This window comes from Gossypium hirsutum, chromosome D09 (assembly GCF_007990345.1).
Source record: "Gossypium hirsutum isolate 1008001.06 chromosome D09, Gossypium_hirsutum_v2.1, whole genome shotgun sequence".
Taxonomy (NCBI): domain Eukaryota; kingdom Viridiplantae; phylum Streptophyta; class Magnoliopsida; order Malvales; family Malvaceae; genus Gossypium; species Gossypium hirsutum.
The window spans coordinates 51,280,009-51,305,452 of NC_053445.1; the positions used below are offsets into that span (position 1 = coordinate 51,280,009).

General features: G+C 32.9%; 4 protein-coding genes across 5 annotated transcripts; 1 reads left to right on the forward strand and 3 right to left on the reverse strand.

The window, feature by feature from the left end:
• Nucleotides 1–368: 368 nt before the first annotated feature.
• LOC121221006 (cysteine synthase, chloroplastic/chromoplastic) lies at nt 369–5,180 on the reverse strand. Its single transcript, XM_041101296.1, has 10 exons — nt 4,756–5,180; nt 3,411–3,520; nt 2,962–3,019; nt 2,594–2,857; nt 2,380–2,517; nt 2,094–2,145; nt 1,881–1,960; nt 1,637–1,696; nt 1,175–1,255; nt 369–561 (listed from the first exon to the last, which is right to left on the reverse strand). Exons 1-10 carry the CDS (start codon nt 5,026–5,028, stop codon nt 469–471), a joined length of 1,209 nt encoding a protein of 402 aa, XP_040957230.1. The 5' UTR covers nt 5,029–5,180; the 3' UTR covers nt 369–468.
• Nucleotides 5,181–9,307: 4,127 nt separating this feature from the next.
• On the reverse strand, nt 9,308–10,165 carry LOC107928431 (uncharacterized). Its single transcript, XM_016859668.2, has one exon. It carries the CDS (start codon nt 10,028–10,030, stop codon nt 9,473–9,475), a length of 558 nt encoding a protein of 185 aa, XP_016715157.1. The 5' UTR covers nt 10,031–10,165; the 3' UTR covers nt 9,308–9,472.
• A 2,343-nt stretch (nt 10,166–12,508) lies between these two features.
• Nucleotides 12,509–16,696, forward strand: LOC107928501 (heat shock 70 kDa protein 6, chloroplastic). Its single transcript, XM_016859743.2, has 8 exons — nt 12,509–13,916; nt 14,188–14,440; nt 14,535–14,614; nt 14,703–14,845; nt 14,933–15,031; nt 15,159–15,348; nt 15,505–15,903; nt 16,030–16,696. The coding sequence occupies exons 1-8, from the start codon at nt 13,359–13,361 to the stop codon at nt 16,426–16,428; spliced, it is 2,121 nt and encodes a 706-aa protein (XP_016715232.1). The 5' UTR covers nt 12,509–13,358; the 3' UTR covers nt 16,429–16,696.
• A 17-nt stretch (nt 16,697–16,713) lies between these two features.
• On the reverse strand, nt 16,714–25,135 carry LOC107928502 (uncharacterized). Of its 2 annotated transcripts, XM_041101301.1 has the most exons (15): nt 24,858–25,135; nt 24,402–24,510; nt 22,773–23,687; nt 22,409–22,509; nt 22,198–22,312; nt 21,776–21,853; nt 21,519–21,611; nt 21,168–21,251; nt 20,487–20,585; nt 19,435–19,497; nt 19,183–19,213; nt 18,874–18,920; nt 18,517–18,575; nt 17,808–18,033; nt 16,714–17,378 (listed from the first exon to the last, which is right to left on the reverse strand). In XM_041101301.1, exons 2-14 carry the CDS (start codon nt 24,447–24,449, stop codon nt 17,808–17,810), a joined length of 1,959 nt encoding a protein of 652 aa, XP_040957235.1. In that variant the 5' UTR covers nt 24,450–24,510; nt 24,858–25,135; the 3' UTR covers nt 16,714–17,378. The 2 variants fall into 2 exon arrangements, 1 of the variants encoding a protein (XP_040957235.1); XR_005918315.1 differs by lacking the exons at nt 16,714–17,378; nt 19,183–19,213 and having other exon boundaries at nt 17,952–18,033; nt 24,858–25,086.
• Between the last annotated feature and the right edge of the window lie 309 nt (nt 25,136–25,444).

Below are 25,444 nucleotides of genomic sequence, written 5' to 3' on the forward strand. Positions count from 1 at the left end.
ATACATACATATACATATTCAAGCTTGGGTGCGAATTAGACAAGTATGTGTCTAAAATGATTACCCTTAATTTTTTTGAAGTTTATTTCATGTATATGGTGTTCTTGTCTGAATGCCAAACATGGGTAGATTTTTGACATAATTATATTCAATTTCTTTTGAGAGTTTCACGTATTTGTAAAGTCTTTGAAAGATGATAGGCAATATACAGGAACTTTAAGAAATTGAGTTGGAACAAATCGCTGAAAACAGTAAAATGAACAATCAAAATGAAGAGTTGGAGCAACATAATTACCAAGTTCGGCAAAATTCCAGTCAAGAACACCCAGTACTGAATTGTCACTAACAATTAAAAGAGGGCAGCATAATTCCAGTCAAGAATTTTATTGCTTTCATAACTCATAGTTGAAGAATTTCAAGCAATTGATTGGAAAAACTGTTTTTATTCATCAAAAAATACAGGGGACTTCATGGCTCAGGTTGCATTTTCTCACATTCATCTCGAATAGATTGGAAAAGCACTGAGGAGAGGTATCGCTCGCCAAAGCTTGGAAAGACAACCTGAAAGTATTCAAATACTTAACGAGTCATGCATATTACATGTTTGAAAATAGTACTATTGCTACCAAAAGAGACAAGAAAAAGCGAACAATAGTTGGTCAAAAGCAAGACAATGTGTTCTAAGAATGGGAACCATGCTTTTAGAAATGCTGAGAAGTAAAAGAAAGTGTAAAGAGTGGGAATTATACTTTTAGAGCATCAAAGTGAACAATAAAAAAAGAGGAAGGGGTTAAGGTCTGGAATAAAACACCTAATTAGGCAAGTTCGTTGACATAACATTATAACATTTAGGAATTGGCTTCGGGCTGTTCATATTCAGATGAGATTTCTTAAAGGAAAGACCAAGTGCTGGCTAATTGCTAGCAGACCACCAGCCAACTTCACATGTAACCTTCAATCCAAAGTACACTATTCGGTGTATGGAAGCTTCTATTCACTTCCAACCCCTACATAAGTTCAACCTTTATTTAACTTCTTCACAAGAATAAAGCTATATTTCATATTTGTTAATATAATGTATGCCAACTAGCTTCCTAGTTATATTTGATGCTTATAAGTATTCTTACTTGAAAACTGTAGGTCATGTTCTTAATATATGCAAAAAAATACTTACTGCAATCAGCTTCCCATTATTCTCCGGTCTTCTCCCCACCTTCATTGCAGCAGCAGCTGCTGCTCCAGAAGATATCCCAACCTGATATTACATAGTATAATGAATCAAATTAGCAATGAAGGAATATTATAGCACATGCACAACATGATATACAAACAGAATTCAATCATCTCTTTTTTTTCCCTAGGGTTTTGAAAGTCTTAACTCAGACAAGATGGCTTATTTCCTGAATGAACCAAGTCCAAGCAACCTTCCAATTGTTGAAGATTAGGTCAAGATTTTGAGTTACTAAGGTCATATGTAGAAAGAGAAATGACTTCTTCCCATTTGTATTTATTTCCTATTGCTTCTGTCTAAAAAGAAACTGCCTATTGCTTGGACCAACAGTTGGTAAAGGACCATTCATTTTTGCTTTCAGTCCAAACTTCGTAGTCACTTCAAAGTTGAAGAAAAATAACTTACCAACAAGCCTTCCTGAAGGGCTAATTGCTTTGCAGTTTCAACAGCTTCATCACTGGAAATCTGTCAATTCAAATCCATCAGAAGAAGGTAAAGGACCATACATGACTTCAAGAACTGAAGCCATTAGAGAAACTTAATACAAAGCAAATCTCAACTACAACTTAGTTGATACTAAGGCCACATAAAAGTTGACTTACAGAAATCACAAAAATTTAGCCAGGAAGAAGGAAAGCAAAACTCAGACCTCTATAACTTCATCAACCACATCTTGGTCCAAATTCCCAGGAATAAAACCAGCTCCAATCCCTTGAATCTTGTGAGGACCTGTATTTTTTTATAAGGGAGAGGTGGGGTGTCAATATAAGATGCACATTCCTAAAAATTGACGCATGAAAATAACCTGTATATTTTTATAAGGGAGAGGTGGGGTGTCAATATAAGAAGTATCTTCTCTCACCAGGCTTTCCACCGGAAAGTATGTTGCTCTCTGTAGGTTCCACACCAATAACCTGATACATCCAAAGTCGATACAATCAGTCAACCATTCAGTTGGAAAAAAGCAAGGCCTGGCCCTTCTTGAAAAAGAATTTCCTTCAAGAAAATCAATAGTAGGAGATACTAAAATTTCACTTTTCTTTTACCATGAAATTTCTAAAAAAATTCTCCAAAATTCAATGCGATGATGTTCAGAAGGGCATGTGAGATAAATGCTATTCAGGGCGTGTTAAAAGCAGAATAATCACCTTAATATTGGGATTCTTTTCTTTAAGGAATCGACCAACTCCAGATATGGTTCCACCAGTTCCAATCCCTCCAACAAAAATGTCCACTTTGCCTCGGGTGTCTTCCCAGATCTCTGGACCAGTTGTCTCATAGTGTATCTACAAAAGGAAACATGAATATCAGTCTATGGCCACAAAAGTCAGCAACGTATAATAAGGAGTGGTCGATACAAACTTTAGGATTTGCTGGATTGTCAAATTGTTGAAGCATGTAGGCGTTGTGTGTGCTTTTCACAATCTCTTCAGCTTTCTGAACAGCCCCCTTCATGCCTTTAGCTGAATCAGTTAAAACAAGCTCAGCTCCAAATGCTTTCAGTAGAACTCTTCTCTCCAAACTCATTGATGCTGGCATTGTCAAGATCAGTCTATATCCTTTTGAGGCAGCTATGAAGGCAAGGCCAATGCCTGTGTTTCCACTTGTAGGTTCCACAAGAATACTCTGAAACATTTAAGAAGAAATAGTGAGTATCAAGCCATAAGTACCAAATTTAGTTGTTGTACATATACCATAGATACACAGAAGTCCCATCTACGACCCATTACCTTTCCAGGTGTTATAAGTCCTCTTTGCTCAGCATCAGAAATCATACTGTACCCTATCCTGAAACCAATTAAAAAAAGGATATTAATCTCCTGATCTTCCCTATGATTAAAATTTTAATGACGAAACAGATAGTTTCAAGCCTCATCGAAGAGATTCTGGAAGTTCAATTAAGATATATGAATACATTTTGCTTGAGAAGGACCTAATTATCCATGTACACGTGAAATTCTTTAGAACCGAAAATGCCAGATTGAACACACCTTGAAAGATACCCTTTTACCAGCATCCAAAACTATGCAATAATAATAAAGACATCAGCATAGGGTTTGACATAAATAAAAGCCATTTTATCCTAGATCTCATGGTAATGTTTTTTAACTATTAGCAAACAATGAGCTTGCTAACTAATGCATACAAGCTACAATATGCTTATGAAAAGTTTGGCTACCTGTCCTTCACACTGCAACATGGTTCCATGATCTCAAGCTTGGCAGCAATATTTGCAACAGAGCCTTTCACAATATTGTTCAAGTACACCATTGGTGTTTTCCCAATAAGCTGTGTTACAAAACAACCAATAGAGCTAAATAAATATCAGAACAAAACACAACAAGAAATAAAAAGGTGTACTGATTAATAGAAATTCAGTTCTTTCTCCATTGAGATGGCTCGTCTACAAGCAAAATAGTAATGTGTTTCATATAGAAAAATCAGACTCAGGCAATGTATTTTTATAAATAGAAGCAGTCACCATGCATCAGGTACAGAAGGACAACAGAAGCACTAAATATAGAGAAAGTGAAAAGAGGAAAATTAGCAGACAAAAGAAGCTTGGAAACCTTCAGACAACCGAATGAAACTACCATCCAAAATCTAGCATATCTCATACGGTATAAGAAAACACCTTTTCTCCTTCCTTAGCTGGTAATAATATAAAATTTTGAATGCACAATTAAGTTTATGTTAGCCAACACAATCAAGAACATATTGCGATCATAATCCAATGCCTCATCTCTTTATTACCTAATAAATGGTGACAGAAGAAAAGTGATCAAGGAAAACAAATTCCCTCATTTAGCACAATAGACCAGCAAAAAAAAATTTAGAGTTCCCAATGTGTTTTGATGATATGAATCATTTCTAAACATAAACTGAAGAAATAATCTTTCTGGGTGCTAAAGAAGTAGTCTTAACTCACTCAGATATACGACATCCCGATGAAAGGAACAAAGAACTTCAATTGAGCTAATCCTAATACTAATCTAAGACTACTACAGACAGGAAAGCACAAAAGCCCGACTTTTTCGGTTTTTATCTTCATTAATTTACACAGTATTCACAAAATTGGAATTGTAGAGCAATTAAAATTGAGAAATTCATAAATAAATAAAAAAAAGGTCTTACTTGGTGCCAGTTAAAAACACCTTTTTACCAAAAAGTTTCCTCTAAATGTAAAGACTAATTCTACAAATCCCACAATTCGACCACGGAGAACAAAATTCACTCCTACGCAACAGTACACTAAGATTCGAAAAAGTAAAAACCATACCATCCTCCGTAGAAATTACCCAAATTCTCAAAATTTAATTCAGAAAATATAACAAAAAAGAAAACATATAGTGGCACTAGTATTAAGAACCCAGAAAGCAGAACTTCAAAATTTACAACAACTCATATTAGAAATCTATGCAAAGAACACACTGAAGGTCAATTTTCTGAGAATAAAAGCAACCCATTTCCCAGTCTAAATCAAATTCAAGGAACAAATATCAAATAAAGCATAAGAATGAGACCTGAGTAACATCATCAGCAATGTTAAGCCCTTCGATCTCGGTGTCAGGCTTAACCGAGACAGCTTTACACACAACAGAGAAACCAGAAGAGTATCCTTTCCCATACTTAAGCTTCTTGAATCTCAGAGATGCAGCGGCAGTGTTAGTGGCGTGTCCAAAAAGACCCAGTTTGAGAGTGGAGGCAGAAGGGTCAGAGCAAGGCTTCTTCTTGGAGTTGCAGAGCTGAGAAGTCAACGGATTGAAGAGGATAGTGGAAGAAGAAGCGGCAGCCATGTTTTTCTTTCACTTTTTGGTGTGTTTCTAAAAGCCACAGATAAAATTTGTGCTTTGATTCGCTGCGTCCTCTGGCTTTTATATACGGATATACCTCACAATTACGCAAAATATTTAGCATATATATAATCAAGTAATCAACCAGATATTTTGTACCAAAAAGTGCATCCCCAATCATTCTAAATAAATCTCAAAATTATATTATTATATTTTAATTTTGATTTAATATATAAATTTTAATTTAGTGTACTTTGGTAAAATTTTAGTTGTGGTTCAAATAAATACATCAATTTATTTTTATATTAGATAAATATAATTATTTATATGTGCAATATATAAACATAAAATTATATTATATAAATAATTGTGTTAATAATTTATAAAAATTAGATCAAATCAAAATTTCATGTATAAAATCGTACAAATCAAAGTTTATGTATACAATTACACATTAAATCATAATTGATGTATAGTTTTAAGATTTATCCTAAAATTAATAATAACACACTTATAAAAAATTATTTTATTTTTTGAGGAAAAAAATATTTTTAAATATATATTAGATTTTTACCACTTCATAATGCGAGTAATAAATATTTATGTATATTTTATAAAAAATTTGAAAACGATAATTTTGAATCTTTTAAATTTAAATTTCTTAAGTTCATGTATAACCATTTAAATTATTTAAAAATTATAATTTTGAAGTTGATTTTTTTCTTAAAAGTTTTAAAAATAAAATACAATTAAATTTAAGGGTAAATATTTAGTAGACAAATTACTTTTTTTATTATTTTAAAATCAGCTTTAAAAAATTATCATGCGTTTCTTTTTTAAAATATTTAATTTTTAAGAATGTATATTATAGGGTGTAGTAAAAAATATAAAAATTAATTACACGACACTTATCACATTTTTAACTCGCTTGTTGAGTCTAAAATATTTTACTAGCAATGTATCAAATAATTATCCTTTTTAAATATTCTCCAATCAAAAAATTTAAAAACTTCACTGAGAGTATGTCAAATATTTTCTCAATTTTAAACCAGACCGTTATGACTAATTATTATAAGATATTATTTTTATATGAGAACCATATCTTTAATTCTTCTCAACATAATAAATACTTAAAAAAAAGATAAATATCAAATTTATACATAAAATTTGGTCCAATGTGCAACTTAATACATTAACTTTGATTTGGTGTGATTATATACATAAAATTTGAATTGTAGTTCATATGTATACATGAAAGGTTATTTTTTATTTAATTATACACATTTAAATAAATGAATATATACATTTATTTTCATATTGGATTAATATAATTATTTACGTATGCAATATATCAATCTAGAATGGTGCTAATTCGATAATGTAATTAGTGATTTGTCAAATTTTAATCAAATTAAAATTTCATGTATAAATAAAATCAAAGTTTATTTATAACATTACACATTGCATCAAAATTCATGTATAATTTTGATATTTATCCTTAAAAGAAAAGGAAAAATTAATATTAAATTTATTTACTAACTCAATCATAAATAGAGTGAAAAAATAATCATAAAAAATATATATTTAGGCTCAAAATTTTTTCTTAAGAAATGCTCGATCGCTCAAATTCAATTTTTAGATAATTAAATTGTTTTATTTAAATATTTTATATAAAAATAATAAAAGATAAAAACATAATTATATTAACAATCCGATTTTTATGTAATTTTTTATCATGTTATCGTAATACCAATTTAATTAGACATATTATATATATAAGTACAGATATAATACGTTAGAAATATTTAAGAAAATAATGTCTACATTCAATGAATGTAGAGGAAACTCAGTAGCCTTTCAAGGACCTCAAGAGTCCGTTTGTTCCACGACAAGGACAGAATGTGAAAAATTCCGAATGATGGAAAAAAATATAAAAAGAAATCATATACAAATTCGGTTTTTTTAAGGAAATATACAAATTCGTTTTTTATCCTATGAAATTGGTTAATTTCATTTCTCAAACTAAATTATAAAATTACTTCATGTATTTTTTTTATTCCATGCTTAAATTATTGGTATCATTTTCAATCTTTAAATAGAATGAAATAATATACTTTTTGCATCTTTTAATTCATAGTCTCAAAATTATTATAATAATAATTTCATTTTTTTAAATTTCATGGATGGTTTTTTGCATTTTGTGACGTAGATTATCATTTTTAAATTAGAATAAAACTAAAATTATTTCATTATAAAATTAGTATTTGTATTTTTCTCTCTTGCAAAGGAGAAGGGCATATATATATTTGGTGATATTAAAATTTTTTAATATTAGAATCTATGTGACGGCCCGATGGTTAAGTGTGTTCATCGCCTTAAGTGTAGTCTAGGCTCAAATCGTGTTAGTTGAAATTGTTATTCAGGCTTTGCTCTGTTATTGTAATTCACAAAAAAAATTGCAATATTAATTCAATAATTCAAAACACCAAGAATAAATAACTTTTATTTATTTATTTATTAAACATGAAATTTATTATAGATTTATTAGAATATTTATTTTTATATAATATTTAAAATTACTCATAATTATCTTCTTAATCTTTAAATAAAAATATAATACATTTCATCAAACTCACTTTATCCTACATTAATAACAATTTCAATACATTTGAGTTAAAGGCTAAATTCACATGTGTGTATATATATTACGATTTATAGATCTACTATTTATTTCTTTTAACTTTATAATGGTGATGGGTCTCAAAATTTTATGTGTACAATCTTTAGCCACAATGAATTTTATACGGAAGATATTTTATATGTGGAACATTACGTGTTTAATATAGATTTGATTGAAGCTGGTTAACATTAAGTGCTACTTCGAACAATCATTGTCTATCATTTTTTGGCAGAAGCTTCGTTAGTCAACACATGAGTTTTGCTACAATAATATATTTTTTTGTTAATTTATTGAATGTAAATAATTAAATAATTGATTTTTAAGTTTATGATTTAAGAGTATTATTTAATTGGATTAATGTTTTTTTTTCAAAGTATTCAATTAAATAAGTCTAGGACGTTTTATAAGTTAGATCAATTTTTTTATAATTTTTTTTCATAAAGTATGAAAACTAACTTTTAAATAATTAAAATAGATAAATTAAATTTTTAATTCTTTTTAAATTAAGGGATGAATTCAAAATGACCTCTTTATATTCTTTTTTTTAGATATTATAATTTTACTATATCCATATTACCATTAAAATTAGTCATTACAATCATTAAATTAAATGATTAACTAGGCTCAATGATAAGTTTAGACACTACCGTTTACACATTTTGTCAAAATAACCTTAAATATATTTTAAATCTTTTTTGGCCATCAATTTTTATTCTTTTTTTTATCAGATTTGATGAAAATACAGTTAAAATGATTAACATGATAATGTGGAATTTCATGTGGAATATTTTTAATGAGATGTAATATGTGCATTCATTTTGAAACATTTTTTTAGATAGTTCCGTTTATTTTTCTTTAAATTAAGAGTTAAGAGTTATTTTTTTATTTTCATGTATGATTTATTTTATTATTTCTCACATGTAATTAACTTAGTGGGTTACCTAAATAATAAATTACATCTTATTAAAATATCCCACAACATCCTTGTTAATTTTTTTAACATTAAATTTGTTAGAAAAAGTAATTTGAAAAAAAAAGAAAAAACAAAAGTTGATGGCAAAAAAAACTCAAAAATACAATTAAAACTATTTCGACAAAATATATAAACATTAATGATTAAATTTGTCATTTAACCAATTACCTCATAATCAAACTTAAACAAATTCGTTCACATAATTGACATAACTTGACTTAAACTTCGACCCTTTAAATTCCAAAACCTTATGATTTAGCCAACCTTTCTCTATATGCATAATTATTTTAGTGGCGAAAAACATAAAAAACGAGGCTGCTTTCTTTTGGGATACAGATTTATTATACTAATAATCATCTAAATTTATCTGATCATCAATTAACTAACATTAATATAAAAATATTCAAAAAATCAAGATAGACAAAATTAAATGAGTAACCATTTTTTTTTTCAAAATTTTTTTCGTACTGTTATGAAAATGGTTTCAATATTTTACTTTTTGGAATAATATAACAGACTATTGGGCAAGGTGGTGGCGGAATTTGAAATGGGTTTGGGTAACAAATGAGTCATCAATCCAGCCATAAATTATTAACCAAAAACTTTGAGATCCAGTCAGAAGCAAAAGCTATAAAGAAATCAACAATTTATTGAACTCTAATAAAATGAATAAGTAACCAATCTGATTACACACACAGTAGAGATAGACAAGCAATACAGTACAATACCAAGAAACATAGTGGGATTTACCAAACAAAAATGAAGACTAAAAAATAACAGATTAATTGCTATCTTTAAACTTGGAAAGGCCAAGGCCAGTTCTTCAAATCCTCATCTGCAACTTTCCCATTCCCCTGTTTCAATGAACCTCCATTGCCCACCCCGTGGCCTTCCACCAAAACATAGTACCTCAACACAAACGCCAGCCCCAAAACCACCCACTGCAAGAAGAAAACAGCCACGCATAACCCGCCAGCCAGTTTCAATATCAAAACCCCATCATCTTCCCTCACGTAAGACCTCAAGTACCCCAAGAAATCCGACGTTCGGGTCATGATAAGCACCGAAACAGAGCCTTCGAATATTGATGTCAGCACCATCGACACCATGTAAGCCAAGTAGCGTTTGTTGGAACCCGAAATGGCGACGGAGCAACCCAAGACGGCGGCGGCGATGGTGATGACATGGAGGAGAATAAGGAAGAATCCGCACAGGGAAGGGAATAAGCGGAGGGAAAGGGTGAGGAAGACGCAACTGGAGGCGGCTCCCAATAGAAGGTAATTGCTGATTAAGAAGATTTTGTGGGTTCTCGTGTGGGATTGTGTTACCGAATTCTCGACTGAGAAACCCATTGATAAGAACTTGGGATTTGAGTTTTATGAGAGAATGAAAAGGTAAAGTGTTTGAATCAAAATTTCAAGCTTGAAATTTTGTTTTCCTGGAAAAGATTGAAGCTTTTTTGATGAATGGAAGTAAGGAGATCTAGCAGAGTATATAAAGGGTTTTGAATAACGTTCGAATTTATGTACCAAAAGATGTTAACGTTCGAATTTTTCAAATGGATAAAACTGGAAATGTGAACGTTGAGAAAGAAATTCACAAGCTTTGTAACGGCTAGTTTTAGCTCTTTTATTCTTTTATTACGAAGTGCTTCAACAAAATAAAACAAATATACAACCTGTCTGTTATCTTTTTTATATCATTTTGGTCTTGAAAATGGTGGCCCGAAATTACTTTTTTTAGGGTAAATATGCATTTTGATTCTTAAACTTGGTTTTAATGTTCAAATTGGTACTTAAGGTTTTCTTTTTGTCTAATTAGATACTTGAACTTGGCCGTTTGGTTCAAATTAATATCTGAACTTGGCTTTATAGTTCAAATTGGTTTAAATAAGTCATTTACTATGAGTACTAATTTAAAAAAAAAACCAAGTTTACGTGCCAATTTGAACTAAGATGACAAGTTCATGTATCTAATTGGAAAAAAAAGTTTAGGTACCAAATTAAATCTTAAAGCCAAATTCAAATACCAAAATATATATTTACCATTCTTTTAAATAATAGCACATGTTTAAATTTCATTTTATATTTTCATTCAAAATGAATGAATGAAATTAAAATTTAGATATAATCAAAAAATTAAAATTAAATTTATTTGCTAAAAACAAAGTTTGAATCTTCTGTACGGTTTTATTCAAATAAAAGAAATTAGATCTTTATATATTTGAATATTAATACCAGTTATGACATTTTAAAACATCCTCTAAATATATATAAAAAAAACCCACTAATTTGCATATCCGTGTGTTTATTAAAATACGTGTAATTATTTTTATGAATTTATTTAATATTTTATAATGTTTCTACAATAATTTATTATGAAATTAAACCATGCTGATTTATTAGCAAGTAATACGTGACATACGTGACAAATGTCTTAAAATAGATTTAAAACTAATAATTATTTAAAAATTCTAATTTGTTATATATATATATTATATATGAAATGATATGTGCATGTATGTTATCATATATATTAAAAATAAAATAAAACAATTTATTTTCTCTTAGTTTTTTCCTGATGAATTTGAGAAAAAATAAATGCTATATATATGTGATTCCTAAATCAAATTAAATTAAAATATTATATGACATGAATAAGAGTGAGGTATATAAAATGATAATTAGATTAAATTAATTGCTATATAATGTGATTAAATTAAAATGTTATATAATGTAATTAAATTAAGTTAATAATGGATCCTAAACTGTCCTTTAAATCAATGTTTTCATATACGTCCACGTACATTCTTTTATATGATATATATATGGTTGTTGCATGCAATTATATTATTTTATGATTTGTGTTGAGATTTAAATTTTAATTATAATTTAATGCATTATGCATAAAGTGGTTTATTATTAAAATTTTTATTATTGTTAATGTTAAGAAAACTATATTTAAAACTTAAATTAAAAAACAAATTTACTTGAAATTCAAAAAACTATTTAGAACTCAATATTTTTATATATACTCTGGTCGTTTTTTTATATAATATATACTATTTTTTCGAAAGAAAGATATATAAAACAACTTATTCCAAATGAATATTTTAATATATTGAACTTAACACTTGAGTCTGAAACCTACGCAAAAACCTAAGATTCAATGTTTGAAGATGAGCGGTGCCCATGAGTTTTTCTTGGACTTGTATTTCTTCCGGTTTCATTTCAAATGTATTAAAAATTTATGCACTTTTCTTGTATTGGTAGATGGATTAATGAATGCAGTTTTAACTTTAATTTTTTTTGATTAAATCATAGTTTAATTAATATGGGTATTATTATAATGGTAGGAAGATGTCGAATGTACTAAAAATTTTAAAAAATATCACTAACATTTAGTTTGAAAGTAAATGACAAATGCCAACAATACAGAAGTGAGTAATATTTCCATATCAGTTATTTTGTGTATTTTGTGTTTTGAATAAGTATTAAATGATTTTTGTTTTAATTAAAATGTCAATGTGTTTTTGATTGTTTTTATGATCTTGAGTCGTTTCGGTTGACACTAACTCGTATGTGTATGTATATGTATCAATTTATACGAATTTTTTAAAGTTTTAAACTATTCTTATTTTTACTTTTATAATTACATTGGAAATAATTTATATTAAAATAATTTTAAAAACTTTAATTTTTGAACACCAATAAAATCAAATCATGTGATCAATTTTTAAAGAAATAAAAGTAAAAATATATATAGTAGACAATCTCTTCCCAAACTCAATTTACTTTAATTAAATTATTTAAAAAACTAAAATTTATTCTTTTGCATTATTATTAAAAAATATAACCATTCGTCTTTTTTGTTGACGTACTTTGATTCTGCCAAGCGCTTGACGAATATAGGTGGAGAGGTAAATCACCCGGCTGGTAGATCACACAAATGGCAACCTTAGATAGCAAGCACAGTTCAGATCTGCTTATCGCTACCACACAAACCAATGATAGGTTGATTTGGGACGGAATATGGATTAATTTTTATATCCTGTGTGACCGAGACTTATACGGGATCCGTCGAGAAGTTGTATTTAAGTTCTTTTCGAAATCGTATTGGTGCCCTTCTAAAATCATTACGCACCACCGCTTCTGTTTGCAGTTCATGCCATTGATGAGAAGAAACGAACCGTCGGGATTCAAAATTCAAACTCATATCTGTTATCATTCGAGGATATTTATATGAGAGAAAGAATCAAGCTGGGCATTTTTAATTCATTTTTGGGCTTTGTTTATCAGAAGATCTTCTTGGAAACAACAATGGATTTTAGGTTTTCGAAAGCCCAAATTCTGCAACCACCTGGAACTTTCTTTTTCTTTCCATCCAAACAGCGACAAAATGTATCATATCAGACCCAACGTTTTCAGAGCATTCTCGATTCTGTCACGTGTCACCACCCAACCCCCAAGCTTGCACCACTCACTGTCAGACTTCGCTCTCGTTTCTTCTAATGACACTCCTTATATTTTCTCTAGCTCAGCTTAAAGCCTTCGATTTGCTTTCTTCACAAAGAATTTTGGATGTTTTTCTTGGTTTCTCAGTTTCTCAATATAAAAAAACCCTTCTTTATCCACTTACAATTATAATTGTTGATATCTTTTATTACGTACGCTTGCAAAAATGGCGTCTTCGACTGCCCAAATCCATGTCCTTGGAGGTATGGGTTTCGATTCTTCGAGAAAACCCAACCAACATTCATCCAGAACGGTTTTCTTCGGGCAGAGACTGGGGAAAACATCGCCGTTAAACGCCACCTTCTTACGACTCGCTAAAACCAAAAACAGCAACGGTAAAGGGTACAATGTTGGGCCGGTGAGAGTTGTAAACGAGAAAGTGGTGGGAATCGATCTCGGGACTACTAACTCCGCCGTGGCGGCCATGGAAGGGGGGAAACCCACCATAGTTACCAATGCGGAAGGGCAAAGAACGACGCCGTCGGTGGTGGCGTATACAAAGAGTGGAGATAGGTTGGTTGGGCAGATAGCGAAACGACAAGCCGTGGTGAACCCTGAAAATACGTTTTTCTCAGTGAAGAGGTTTATTGGAAGGAAGATGTCGGAAGTAGACGAAGAAGCCAAACAAGTTTCTTACAAGGTTATCAGAGATGAAAATGGAAATGTTAAGCTTGAGTGTCCTGCCATTAGTAAACAATTCGCCGCCGAGGAAATTTCAGCTCAGGTATATTATATCGCTTGCTTCTTACTTAAGTTGACTTAGTTATTAAGTTATTTAATTTGGCGCTTGTAATTGTAATTGCTGATATAGATAGTTGTAACTTAAAAGGAAAAGCAACTTGAGTTAGAGTTTGATAATTGAGTCGAATTCGAGATCTTTATCTGAACTCGAATAGCTTATGAACATAAGTGTCTTGTATAGTCTCCGTCCTAGTTCTCTGTTAGAAATTTAAAATCTTTCTATGTTAAAGGATTGTTTTTACTTTTGGATATAGGTATTGAGAAAGCTTGTTGATGATGCCTCGAAGTTTTTGAGCGAAAGTGTGACCAAAGCTGTTGTTACTGTCCCTGCTTACTTCAATGATTCCCAAAGGACAGCAACAAAGGATGCAGGCCGAATTGCTGGGTTAGAAGTGCTCCGGATTATCAATGAACCTACTGCTGCCTCTTTGGCATATGGGTTTGAGAAAAAGAACAATGAAACCATCCTTGTTTTTGATCTTGGAGGTGGTACTTTTGATGTGTCAGGTACGTTGGCCGCTCGAGAAACTCTCTGCATGCATCATTAAATTCTATGTTACGTTGGCAAATACTTTGTTGTGTATTTGTTTATATGTTACAGTGCTTGAGGTTGGTGATGGAGTGTTTGAGGTGCTCTCTACATCTGGAGACACACATTTGGGTGGTGATGACTTTGATAAGGTAGGTATATGGATGAACGGACATTCTTCTTTGTGTTTTGTATTGTTCTAGTGCTGAAGCATGTCATTGTAACTTGTTTCACTTGCAGAGAATTGTTGATTGGCTTGCCGAAAACTTTAAGAGAGATGAAGGGATAGATCTTTTGAAAGACAAACAAGCTCTTCAGCGGTTAACTGAAGCAGCTGAGAAAGCTAAAATGGAGTTATCAACTTTGACTCAGACAAATATAAGGCATCACCCTCCCCCTATTTTTTTTGTGTCTTTCATTTGTGAAGAATTCTTTGTGTTGCTTATTAACGGAGCTTTTTTCTGTTCCAGCTTGCCTTTCATTACTGCCACTGCAGATGGGCCTAAACACATCGAGACCACACTTACCAGGGTCAAGTTTGAGGAATTGTGCTCAGACTTACTTGACAGGTAGGTTTTACTACTTTGATCTGTTTATTTAAAAAAAAAAAAAGGTGAGGCAAAATCATATTGTTACTAAATTTTGGGCCTAATCTCTTGAGATTTTAAGTTTCTCGTCTATTTAATATATTTGTAGGCTCAAGAAACCAGTAGAGAACGCCCTGGGGGACGCAAAACTTTCCTTTAAAGACATAGATGAGGTGATTCTTGTTGGTGGTTCAACACGAATCCCGGCTGTTCAGGAACTTGTAAGGAAGATGACTGGCAAGGAACCTAATGTGACAGTCAATCCAGATGAAGTTGTCGCATTGGGGGCTGCAGTTCAGGTGGGTTTTTTCAAGTTACATTGAAAGTTCTAAATTACTGTCTTCCTTTTGCAGTTGAATGTGTTAGTGTGGGTTATAGATTTTGCTATGACTTGTCTTATTTTTGTTTGAAGTTCTATTTTTAACATTATTCCTTCTTTCTCCTAATCGTTGTAGGCTGGTGTTTTAGCTGGAGATGTCAGTGATATTGTGCTTTTGGATGTGACACCATTGTCACTTGGTCTAGAAACTCTTGGTGGTGTTATGACCAAAATTATACCAAGAAACACTACACTGCCAACCTCCAAATCAGAAGTGTTCTCAACCGCTGCTGATGGTCAGACAAGTGTTGAGATTAATGTACTTCAAGGTGAAAGAGAGTTTGTTAGGGATAACAAATCTCTGGGCAGCTTCCGGCTTGATGGGATCCCACCAGCACCACGTGGAGTTCCGCAGATTGAAGTCAAATTCGACATTGATGCCAATGGTATCCTTTCCGTCACTGCTGTTGATAAGGGAACTGGGAAGAAGCAGGACATCACTATTACTGGTGCCAGTACCTTGCCCGGTGATGAGGTATGCATATCTGATATTTCTGTTGTGGCTCAGATGAACTGCTCTTAAATCTTGAGCTGCTTCACAAATTATATTGGAGATGCCTTTGTTTGATAAACCATTTCCGAATTCTGTCATAATATGCAGGTTGATAGAATGGTAAAGGAAGCTGAGAGGTTTGCACAGGAGGATAAGGAGAAAAGAGATGCTATAGACACGAAGAACCAGGCAGATTCTGCTGTATACCAGACAGAGAAGCAGCTGAAAGAACTTGGAGACAAGGTACCCGGTCCAGTCAAAGAGAAAGTGGATGCAAAACTGCAAGAGCTCAAGGATGCCATTTCTGGGGGCTCGACACAAGGTATGAAGGATGCCATGGCTGCCCTCAACCAAGAAGTAATGCAGCTTGGCCAGTCACTCTACAACCAACCCAGTGCTGGCAGTGCTGCTGGCCCTGCACCTGGTGGCGAAACTGGACGTTCAGATTCATCAAACAAGGGGTCAGATGAGGATGTAATTGATGCAGATTTCACTGACAGCAAGTGAAAACGGGTTTCAACCATGAATGAGAGGACTCATTTCGAGTTCCGATATGGAGGTTGGGGATTGAATTTTGTATCAGTTTTGTTCCATGCTAGTGAAAGAAAAGTAGAAAAACCAATTTTAGGATTGTAGAGGATGGAATACCATATATAGAATGCCCAATAGTAAATTTGCCTGGGTGATGAGCCTGTGATATAAGTTGTTCAGTAAGATGGATATCTTGAATTCACACTTGTATATAACGAATGAATGTTAATGGATCTTGTATCGAGCACTGCCTTCTCTGTATAAGTAACATCATCGTAATTTTGCTTTTCTCAAACCTGAATGTAATCATTATCACCTTACAAGATTATTGATGTATGCCCCCTTGAGAATTTTGGGTTAGAATTGGCTGAAATCCTAAATGATACCTTAAAATTCAAAGCCATATAATTACATGTGTCACGAGTGCTGAAAAATATGCATCAATATTCAAGGGTCCATCCATTGTTGACAAACGAAACTTGCTTACTGTTATCATGGCTGTTGATAGTATTGCCCATGGATTGAGGTTCAAGGGCTCGTTTGCAAACACATGCATCACAGAGAAGCACCATAGCCAGAGTAAATAACACCATCTCCCTTTTCTAACACAAGTATGGAGACAAAAAGCTTCTGAGAAAAGGAAAATAAGTCTTTTAGCTTTGAAGAGTTAAAAAATCTCCACTATCCGTGTATCTGGTTAACTATCATAAAGTTGATGGCCATTTATTTTCAAGGATTAAGGTGGTGCTTGCATCAAGCTAATAGCCAATAGGGCTGGCAGAGGACTTGAATTCCATATCCAACAGGAAGCAGAGCTTCGAGCAATACCAACCCTTTGTCCATTTCTATGCCACGTGCCCAAGGGGTAAGCAAGATAGGTCAATCATACGCAAGCATCAGAAGATTGGACCCAAAAATGTCAACACCTAAGCAGATAAACAGAATGGTTAAATCTCTTATGCATAAAGACTGCATACCCTAATATTCTAGTTTTACGGGAAAATGATAAATAACCACATAGTAATAGCATGTTGTTCATTGATAGTTAACAATGTGAAAATTAATCCATAACAAAAGTATGACATATGACTGCACCTATTTCTAACCAAAACCAACTTGGAAGTCTGGAAATAATTACCGAACTTCTTTATTGGTTGTGGTTGATATGATTTGTTTGATGACTATTATAGAACTCCATTGATCTAACTTAATGTAGAGGACTTGATTTTACGGTTTAGATAGGTCAGTCTTTATGTAAACTCTTTGTTTACTATATTTGAGCGAGCCAGGTCAACTTGCATTCACCAATCTGATGATCAATTAAGATATTTTATTGCAAGAAAAATGTACTACACCTATGCTTCAGAGAGATCGGCTTTCTCATTCCTTGGAGCCATTGTGTCGGCAGATGGATCTTCTGAATCGGATGGTTTAGATTCATGCTTTGCAGCAGCCTGCAACACTCGGCTCTGAACATCTGACGATGAGGGTGAGGTTGGAAGTCCAATGCCATTGGTTTCTAACTTCCCAGAAACCCATGAAAATGCCTGAGCTCCAAATGTGACAGGAGCTAGCAACAACCTTCAAGAAGCATTTTAGTTAGATGAACAAACTGCTGTAGGAAGGATGAAGATTCTTGATCCTTTATCCATGAGTAAGATAATAACTATGCAAAATTACACATGAAATACCTAATAACTTAATGAGCAGCTAACTCATAGACGACCCAAACAGGAAGGCCAAGGTCAAACAATTCTACTTAATGTGAAAAACCAACAGTCAAAAAGACATTTTTGAGTCTCAAGTTCATAAGTTTTATTTAGCTCTCATCATTCTGCAGACAAAGAACATGCCACCCTCGAAATTAATGCATCAGCAACAGTTATCACAACCATTTTTTGACAATGGTATCATATAAGCTATACCGTTAATGTCCATATAGTTTGGACATGGGTATCAGACACGGGTGTTCAAGAAAAATCATGAATCTGAGCAATGTAGCTAAAAACAGTCTTTTTAACATCACAAATATCAGCATTGTAAGTGTTTTGAAGAGGGGTGTACCTTATGTCTTTCTTCAGATCCTCAGAGCTCTCATATGAAGAGACCCGCCCATAAATGGTCTGGTCAAAACACAAGCGACAATAATGAAGATTTAGAATCACCAATATCAATAGGCTAAATTTATATGAACTGCTAAAGTATCATCTTCAAAGTAAAATATAGGACAAACTGAACGAAGGATGTTCAGCATTAAAGCCTCAATTTACAACAATAGTTCAAAGCAACAGCAGTTTTTTTTTCCTTTTTCCCAAATAGATTCAAAACATCAAAAGTTTGTTCTAATTTTGACAAACAAGGAAATTGATACCAAATACCAAGAACTTGACAAGAACATGTTAAACCAGGAGGTTTGCATACCAGGACTAGGCCAAGAACGCCAATAAGCTGTAATGATTTCTCCCACTCTGAAAAAAGAAATGGAACATCAGTAAACATAAAAACGAAATAAAGTAAATAGTTATGAAGTGCAAATTCATAGAAAAATACCTTGAAAATGATATTAACAAATAGAAACTTACCACAAATATGCATTAGAGAAATACTAAGAAGTGCAAAATGCATATTGGTAGAATACTTTGGGATAAGTCATAATCAATCATTGCTTCCAGGTTTCAATTTAACAAACAAAGAAGGAATTGATATTTCAAGGAAGGACAAGATACACACCTAGCAGTGCGTAAATTGCTGCTACTAAACCCTGCCACAAAGATATACATTAGCATTTGATGGTTTTAAGTTTCAACCGATATGGTTCACAGGTTTCAAGTAAGGACAATGATGACATTGGACCACCTTACTAGATACCACACATACTTCAAATATTACTTGAGCTAGAGTAATAACAAGAATACCCTTCTTTAGATAGTACATAAAGTAAACTATAAAAACTATATATCACAAAAGGAACCTGAGACTTACCACACCATACCCAAGAACTTGCACCCGAGAAGGACTAATTTCTTCTAATATTGCCTCAGCTTCCTGTGGTGAACACAAGTCAAAATTCATTACATTAATTAAAAATAAAATAAAAAACAGTTGAAAACATTTTATTCAAAATATTCAAGGATGGAAATTTGGGATTCCTAGATCAGTAATAATTTGGTTTGGAAGTGTCTTATATTAAGGTAGGATGTTCTAGCACTAGCCAATCAGATTTTAAGATGCTTAACGAATATGGATATCTTAGCTGTTTGTTCCCCTATTTCTTCTTCATTGCACCATTACGTAGTCAGCAAGATAGACCTTAATAGATAAATGCGTCTATATGCAAATGGGAGTGTTAAGTAGTAGTATTTCTGTGCTCACTAACATTTGAGGTTGAAGTGGTTCTGCATTCATGTTAGCCTCTTCATCTATAATTAACTTCCTTTAGGTTGGATGCCAAAACAAAGTAGAATGCGGTTCACCCATTCTTTTGTTCAACCTTAACCCAGGTTTTGTACGCTTAGTTTAGTGGTTGGAACATGTATAACCACTAACCAGATGACATAAAATTTCAATTATATCCTTGGATAACCTTTCGAATTGGTAAAGCTTTCCCAACAGTTTAAAAAGGAAAGAATACTCTTCATTCAAACATATCATCCATGCTGGGGACGTTTAAGTTGTAACTTTTTGATACAGTTCTTTGAACATCAGCTATAAAATAGCTATTGTACTTGGTAGCAGTAGCATTAATATTGCAGATGAAATGAGACTAAACTATCTAAATCAATCAGATTAAAGTAAGAGGAATTGATTATTTTCCGCACTGACCAAGTATATTCTAATAAAGTATGTTACTTTTCTCCATCCTTTATTCTTGGTCCAATATTTTATGGATAAACTTCAGGCAGTTCTGTCTATAACATACAAACTCAGAGATAGTTGAGGCCTTCTAAGTGAAAGAGAAAGAAAATACAATCAATTAAATCATAATTTTATGAGTCAACCTTGGGCATTTTCTATATGAAAACTTCCACAAATACCTCATTGAGTATAGTAAGCGCTGTCTCTGGTTTGAGTTCCTTAATTCGCAGTCCCTGATTGACCCAAGACTGGAAGCCACCCTGGACCAGATATGGTTTCTGTGATTTAAAACCCAAATTAAATATTAGTTTATGCAATCAGTTTCACAATACCGAAAAACCTACATAAGTCACTAAATGCTTTCAGTAAGTCCTCAAGAGGTTAGAAGATAGGATATCTAGGGAAAAAAAAAAGGAGTTAGATTAGACTGAGAGAGCAGGCAACAATGCAATATTCAGATTCTGAAAAGATATATTAGGATTTAGGGATTTAACCATTTGAGGCCTGCATATTTCAGTTTGATTTTGATCATAAAACTATATCAGACCAAATTAATTGAAAATTTCAACTTTAACTAGATTTCACCTATGCTGGTTATTTCAATTTGAACTGAACACATTCATGCCTTAGATCAAAGACTCTCTCAAATATCTAACCATAATATTTCAGAGAAGGTACTGTAATATCTGTTACATTCTAGTTGCCAGACACACGATGCTAAGACATGTATGTTAATTCATGAAAAAAAACACATCCACCATCTGAGTTCCAGGTATCATAACTCTCTTCTTTTCCCCTAGTTTTGGGTATTTCAAAGCTATTTTCTTAAAGGAGAACTTTGGAAATTCAGACCTGCTTACCTTAACCCCAAGTTTTCTCAATGATCTTGCAATTCCTTTGGAACGACTACCATCAGCATCCATAATTATGACCTTTGACCTGTCCTACAAGTGGTAGAAAAAGAAAAAATATATTATGATATTCTATTCAAAGGCCAATAACAATGGCCAGGCCCAGTAGTTAACTTTAGCTAGATACAATAAGAAGATTCTGGATGCGAATGATAAACCTTGGGACAAATGGAAATAGCTTAGCATAAGTTTATAGAAATGAGCTCAAGGTCTTCTTTCACTCTTTCTGCAAAGCTCTAGCTTAAAAAATGAACTAAAACCAGTGAAGAGGTAAACAATGAAAAACAAGAAGATACAAACCTCAACAATTTTCAAGTTTCGAATAACAGTGGCAATCAAGGTGTCATCAAGGTCCCTTCTGCTCTTCAATAGTTTCCGTATTGAGCCATTAACCTGAATGAAATGAAAACCACAAAGGGCAAGGCTTCAGGGAAAGTTAATAAAAGTAAATACCAATATGCATTGTTTATTTAGCAAAAGCAATATTTGGCACTAAGCAACAGAGAAAATGTATTGAAAATTTGAATTTTAAGTAAGATAGTGATTTTCAAATAGACCTCAGGTAAAGATACACTAGCGTAACGAGACCGAGCTGCTCGCCGAAGATCAGGAATGCCGTCTTTCTCCCTTAAGACCTTGACAAAGTTAATGCCCAAAAATAAGCCGCTTCAAATTCAATAGAATGGTAAAAACAACTTTTAACCTCACAGAAAATAATAGATTATTAACCATCTACAAGGGCAAATAACACCCAAGGAAGAGGGCATGAGAGCACTATGAGAACTAAGTTGATTAAGTCTCTTTGAATAGGATCTCAGAATACATAACATAATTCATGCTAGAAAATAGGAAGCCCAAATTTGAGCTTTGCTCGGATGGGGGGTGGGTAGGCTTAATACAGAGATCCTAAGTTTGAGCTTTAGTGCTTTATTGTCATACCCAGGAAAAAAAAAGGCAAAAAAAGTTTATGGTATCTTGCCTCAGGCCGGACATCAATAAGTAAAACATTCTCCTTTCCAGACAAGAGCTCCAAAGTTAGTTGAGGAGATAAATCCCCATAGTAACCACCGTATGCCCATACCCGGTAAAACACCCTGCACAAATCTGATACAAAATATAAACTCCCCTTGCAAAAATGAAAATATTCTCTAAAACTTATAATGAAAGTGAGCACATAAGAACATTCATACCATAAAGTGGCTGAGGTGCCAGTGAGAAGGAAAAAAGGGACAACGGGATCATTTGGGTCAAAGCCTAGACTCCTTTCCAGCCCCTCAATACCAATGTAAACCTGCTTACAGCAAACAGAAATTAAAAGAAGAAGAAGACGAAGAAGCTTACAACAGAATAAATAACGAATTTGATGAAAAAAGATCTATCCTTGAACTAGAAAATAGAATCCTAAGGGATTTTATAAGCTTGGACTCATTGTTCTATCTTTAGTAAAATAAATTCCTATCAGTCCCAACTACTCACTGATATCAACAAGCAGAAGTCTGTTAGTGGATCATCCAAAAACATTAAAACCAGGAGTATATGAATACCAAAGGATACCTGTTGCAGGGCATCCCCAATAGGCTTTAAGGCTTTTCCTGTTCTCTCTTCATACAAAGTCAGTGTGTCTTTGATCTCTGGTGGAAGACGTTCCTTGGCAGAAGCATAATAATATACGAAAGTGGAAGCCCCGTTTGATAAAGAATCCTCCACTACAACAATTGTACGCCTCAACAAGTCAACAGCAAATATGTTAGCTTTACTTGATGCTTCCTTCATGTCATTTGACAAGTTTGAAAGCTTATTGTTAACTAAAACTTGAGCATTATCTACAGCTTCAGAAGTACTCGTCTTAACAGAAGTTATAGAAGAAGTAATTTTTTCCAATAAGTTTTTCACAGCATTCTCTCCCTTGTCTAGCGAAGAGTTGACAGACTTGTTAACCCCAGCCAGAAAATCATCAAGACCAGTTTTCACACTGGATAGTGAATCATTATCAAAGTTCACGGAGCTAGATGCTGCAGTTGGAGTTTCAGGTATTGTGTCAATAGTTGATATGGTTTCAGGTCCCTCCATCCCTGTGTAATTATTTACATTTTCAACCGACTGGTTTGACAAATCCACAAGTTTCTCTTCTGCAGAAGATATGCTAGAATTTTCAACATATTTCAGTTCTACATCTGTGGGTGACATTATTGCTTCAACTGAAGAACTCCATGCATTAGAAATTTTGCATTTAACATCAACCAACTCATCTGGGCAAGAATAACTGTTAATCAGGTCCATGGATACTCGTTGTTCAGTGCTTTCAACAAAATCGGAGTAGAAAGATTTTGTTGCTTGTGGTTTAAAATACATTCTATGGAGATGATTTCCATTTGACATGCCCAAAGCAGATTTGTCTTGAGAACTACATCTGAACTGAAAGTCCTTCTCATATGGAGTGAAAGGCCGGAAACCTCCATGGAAAGAAATCTGCTAGAGGCATCATTTCAAATAACGAGGGAACAACTTCTTAGATGACAATTAAGCAATAACATTTTAAAGATATGTCACGATTCGGTGAATACATTTGTTACACAAGAAAATTTATACCTTGACAAATGAAGCAAGATAAAACAAACGACATGAAAACTATGTCATTAAAAACTTCAAACAGGAGAAGATATAAGTAACCTTTGCTGACACACGACACTCCCTCAATGCAGCACTATAGCTATCCAACTAGTAAAAACTCGTCAAATACATGAATGAACTACTTCTTGAAAAACAATTAAGCAAAATGATTTTAAAGGTATGTCAGGATTTGGGAAAAAATGTTTACACAAGAAAAGGCATACCTTGAAAACGGAGGCAAGATAAACAAGCAACATATGATCTTCTACTAATATCCTAATAACATAAATTCTCAAAATGAATAGGACATATTAAAGGCTTCAAACAGAATAAGATATGGTCTTTACTAACATAAAGCATTCCCCTCAATGCAGCTTTATCCCTTACTAACCAACTAGTATAAACTCCTCAACGATCGAGTGTTCCATAAGCAGTTAAATTTCATAACTTGAAAGTTGAAACATTCAAGAATTCAAAAATGATTTAAACCCATTGACTCAAAAATGCAATACAATCGAGTCAGATAGTGTATAGAAGAGGAAAATTTATGGTTCAAGACAAGGAAAACTCCACCTGAGAATGTGAAGAACAACCAGCAGCGGCTGAGCAAACAGGCAACATTGATAAAATGTTTCCCAATAGCGAACAAAACTTGGTAAAATTCAACGAACTTTGGTATCCGCTAAAATTCAAAAAAAAAAACACGTCAATCTCAAATATGTAGACACCGGATTAATGAAAAACACCAAGATCAAAAGATGAAATCTGGGGAAAGAACAAAAAGGACAATTTTTTAGGAAAGTTCAGTCAAATGAATCAAAAGTATCAATCTTCGAGTATTTTTTTTATATTTCTTTACACTGATTCCTTTATTAGGTTTCTTCAAATTCAATCTCTAGACCATATTGCATTAAACAACACCCAAATTGCAGAAAAAAAAAACCAAAAAGGACAAAAGGGTTCTTCAACATGGGATTCCAGAGAACTATATAAAGATCTAAAGATAAGATCAAATATTGAAATGGGTACCAAGTAATTCAATCTCTAATGCAAGTTTATAACAAAATTGAAGGCAGCTGAAACTATAAACAAGTTGAGAAATGACTGAGTTGAAAATGAACTGTTTAATGTATAGTAGTGAGAAGGAAGGAGACTGGAGAGAAATGGGTGACGATGGAAAATCGTGTGGCTCGTTGAAGCTATTAGCTTCTTCTTCATCTTTTTAATGGCTGACTTGGCGCCACTCTTCGCCACTTGTTTTGTGAGGGACAAATTTTCATATTCGCGTTTCACCGTCGATTTTGTCTAGGGACGATAAAAAACATTAAAATTATCTAAAACCGATTAATTGAATGGGTTATTAGCGAATAGCGATAGTTTCACAAGGCCCTACCCGAAATTTTACCACACCCCATCAACTCAAAGTTGAATGATTTAGGCCAGTTGTTCGTTTCTTTTCAAAATAAGTGATTTTGAAAAGTAATTTTGTAAAATGGTTTTGAAAATTTTAGTTTAAAATTTGAGTGTTTAGTATTGTTGTTAAAAAGTGTGAAATAAAATGTTCATTTTAAACATGTTATTATTAAGTAATAAATATGTATTTAAATAATATTTAA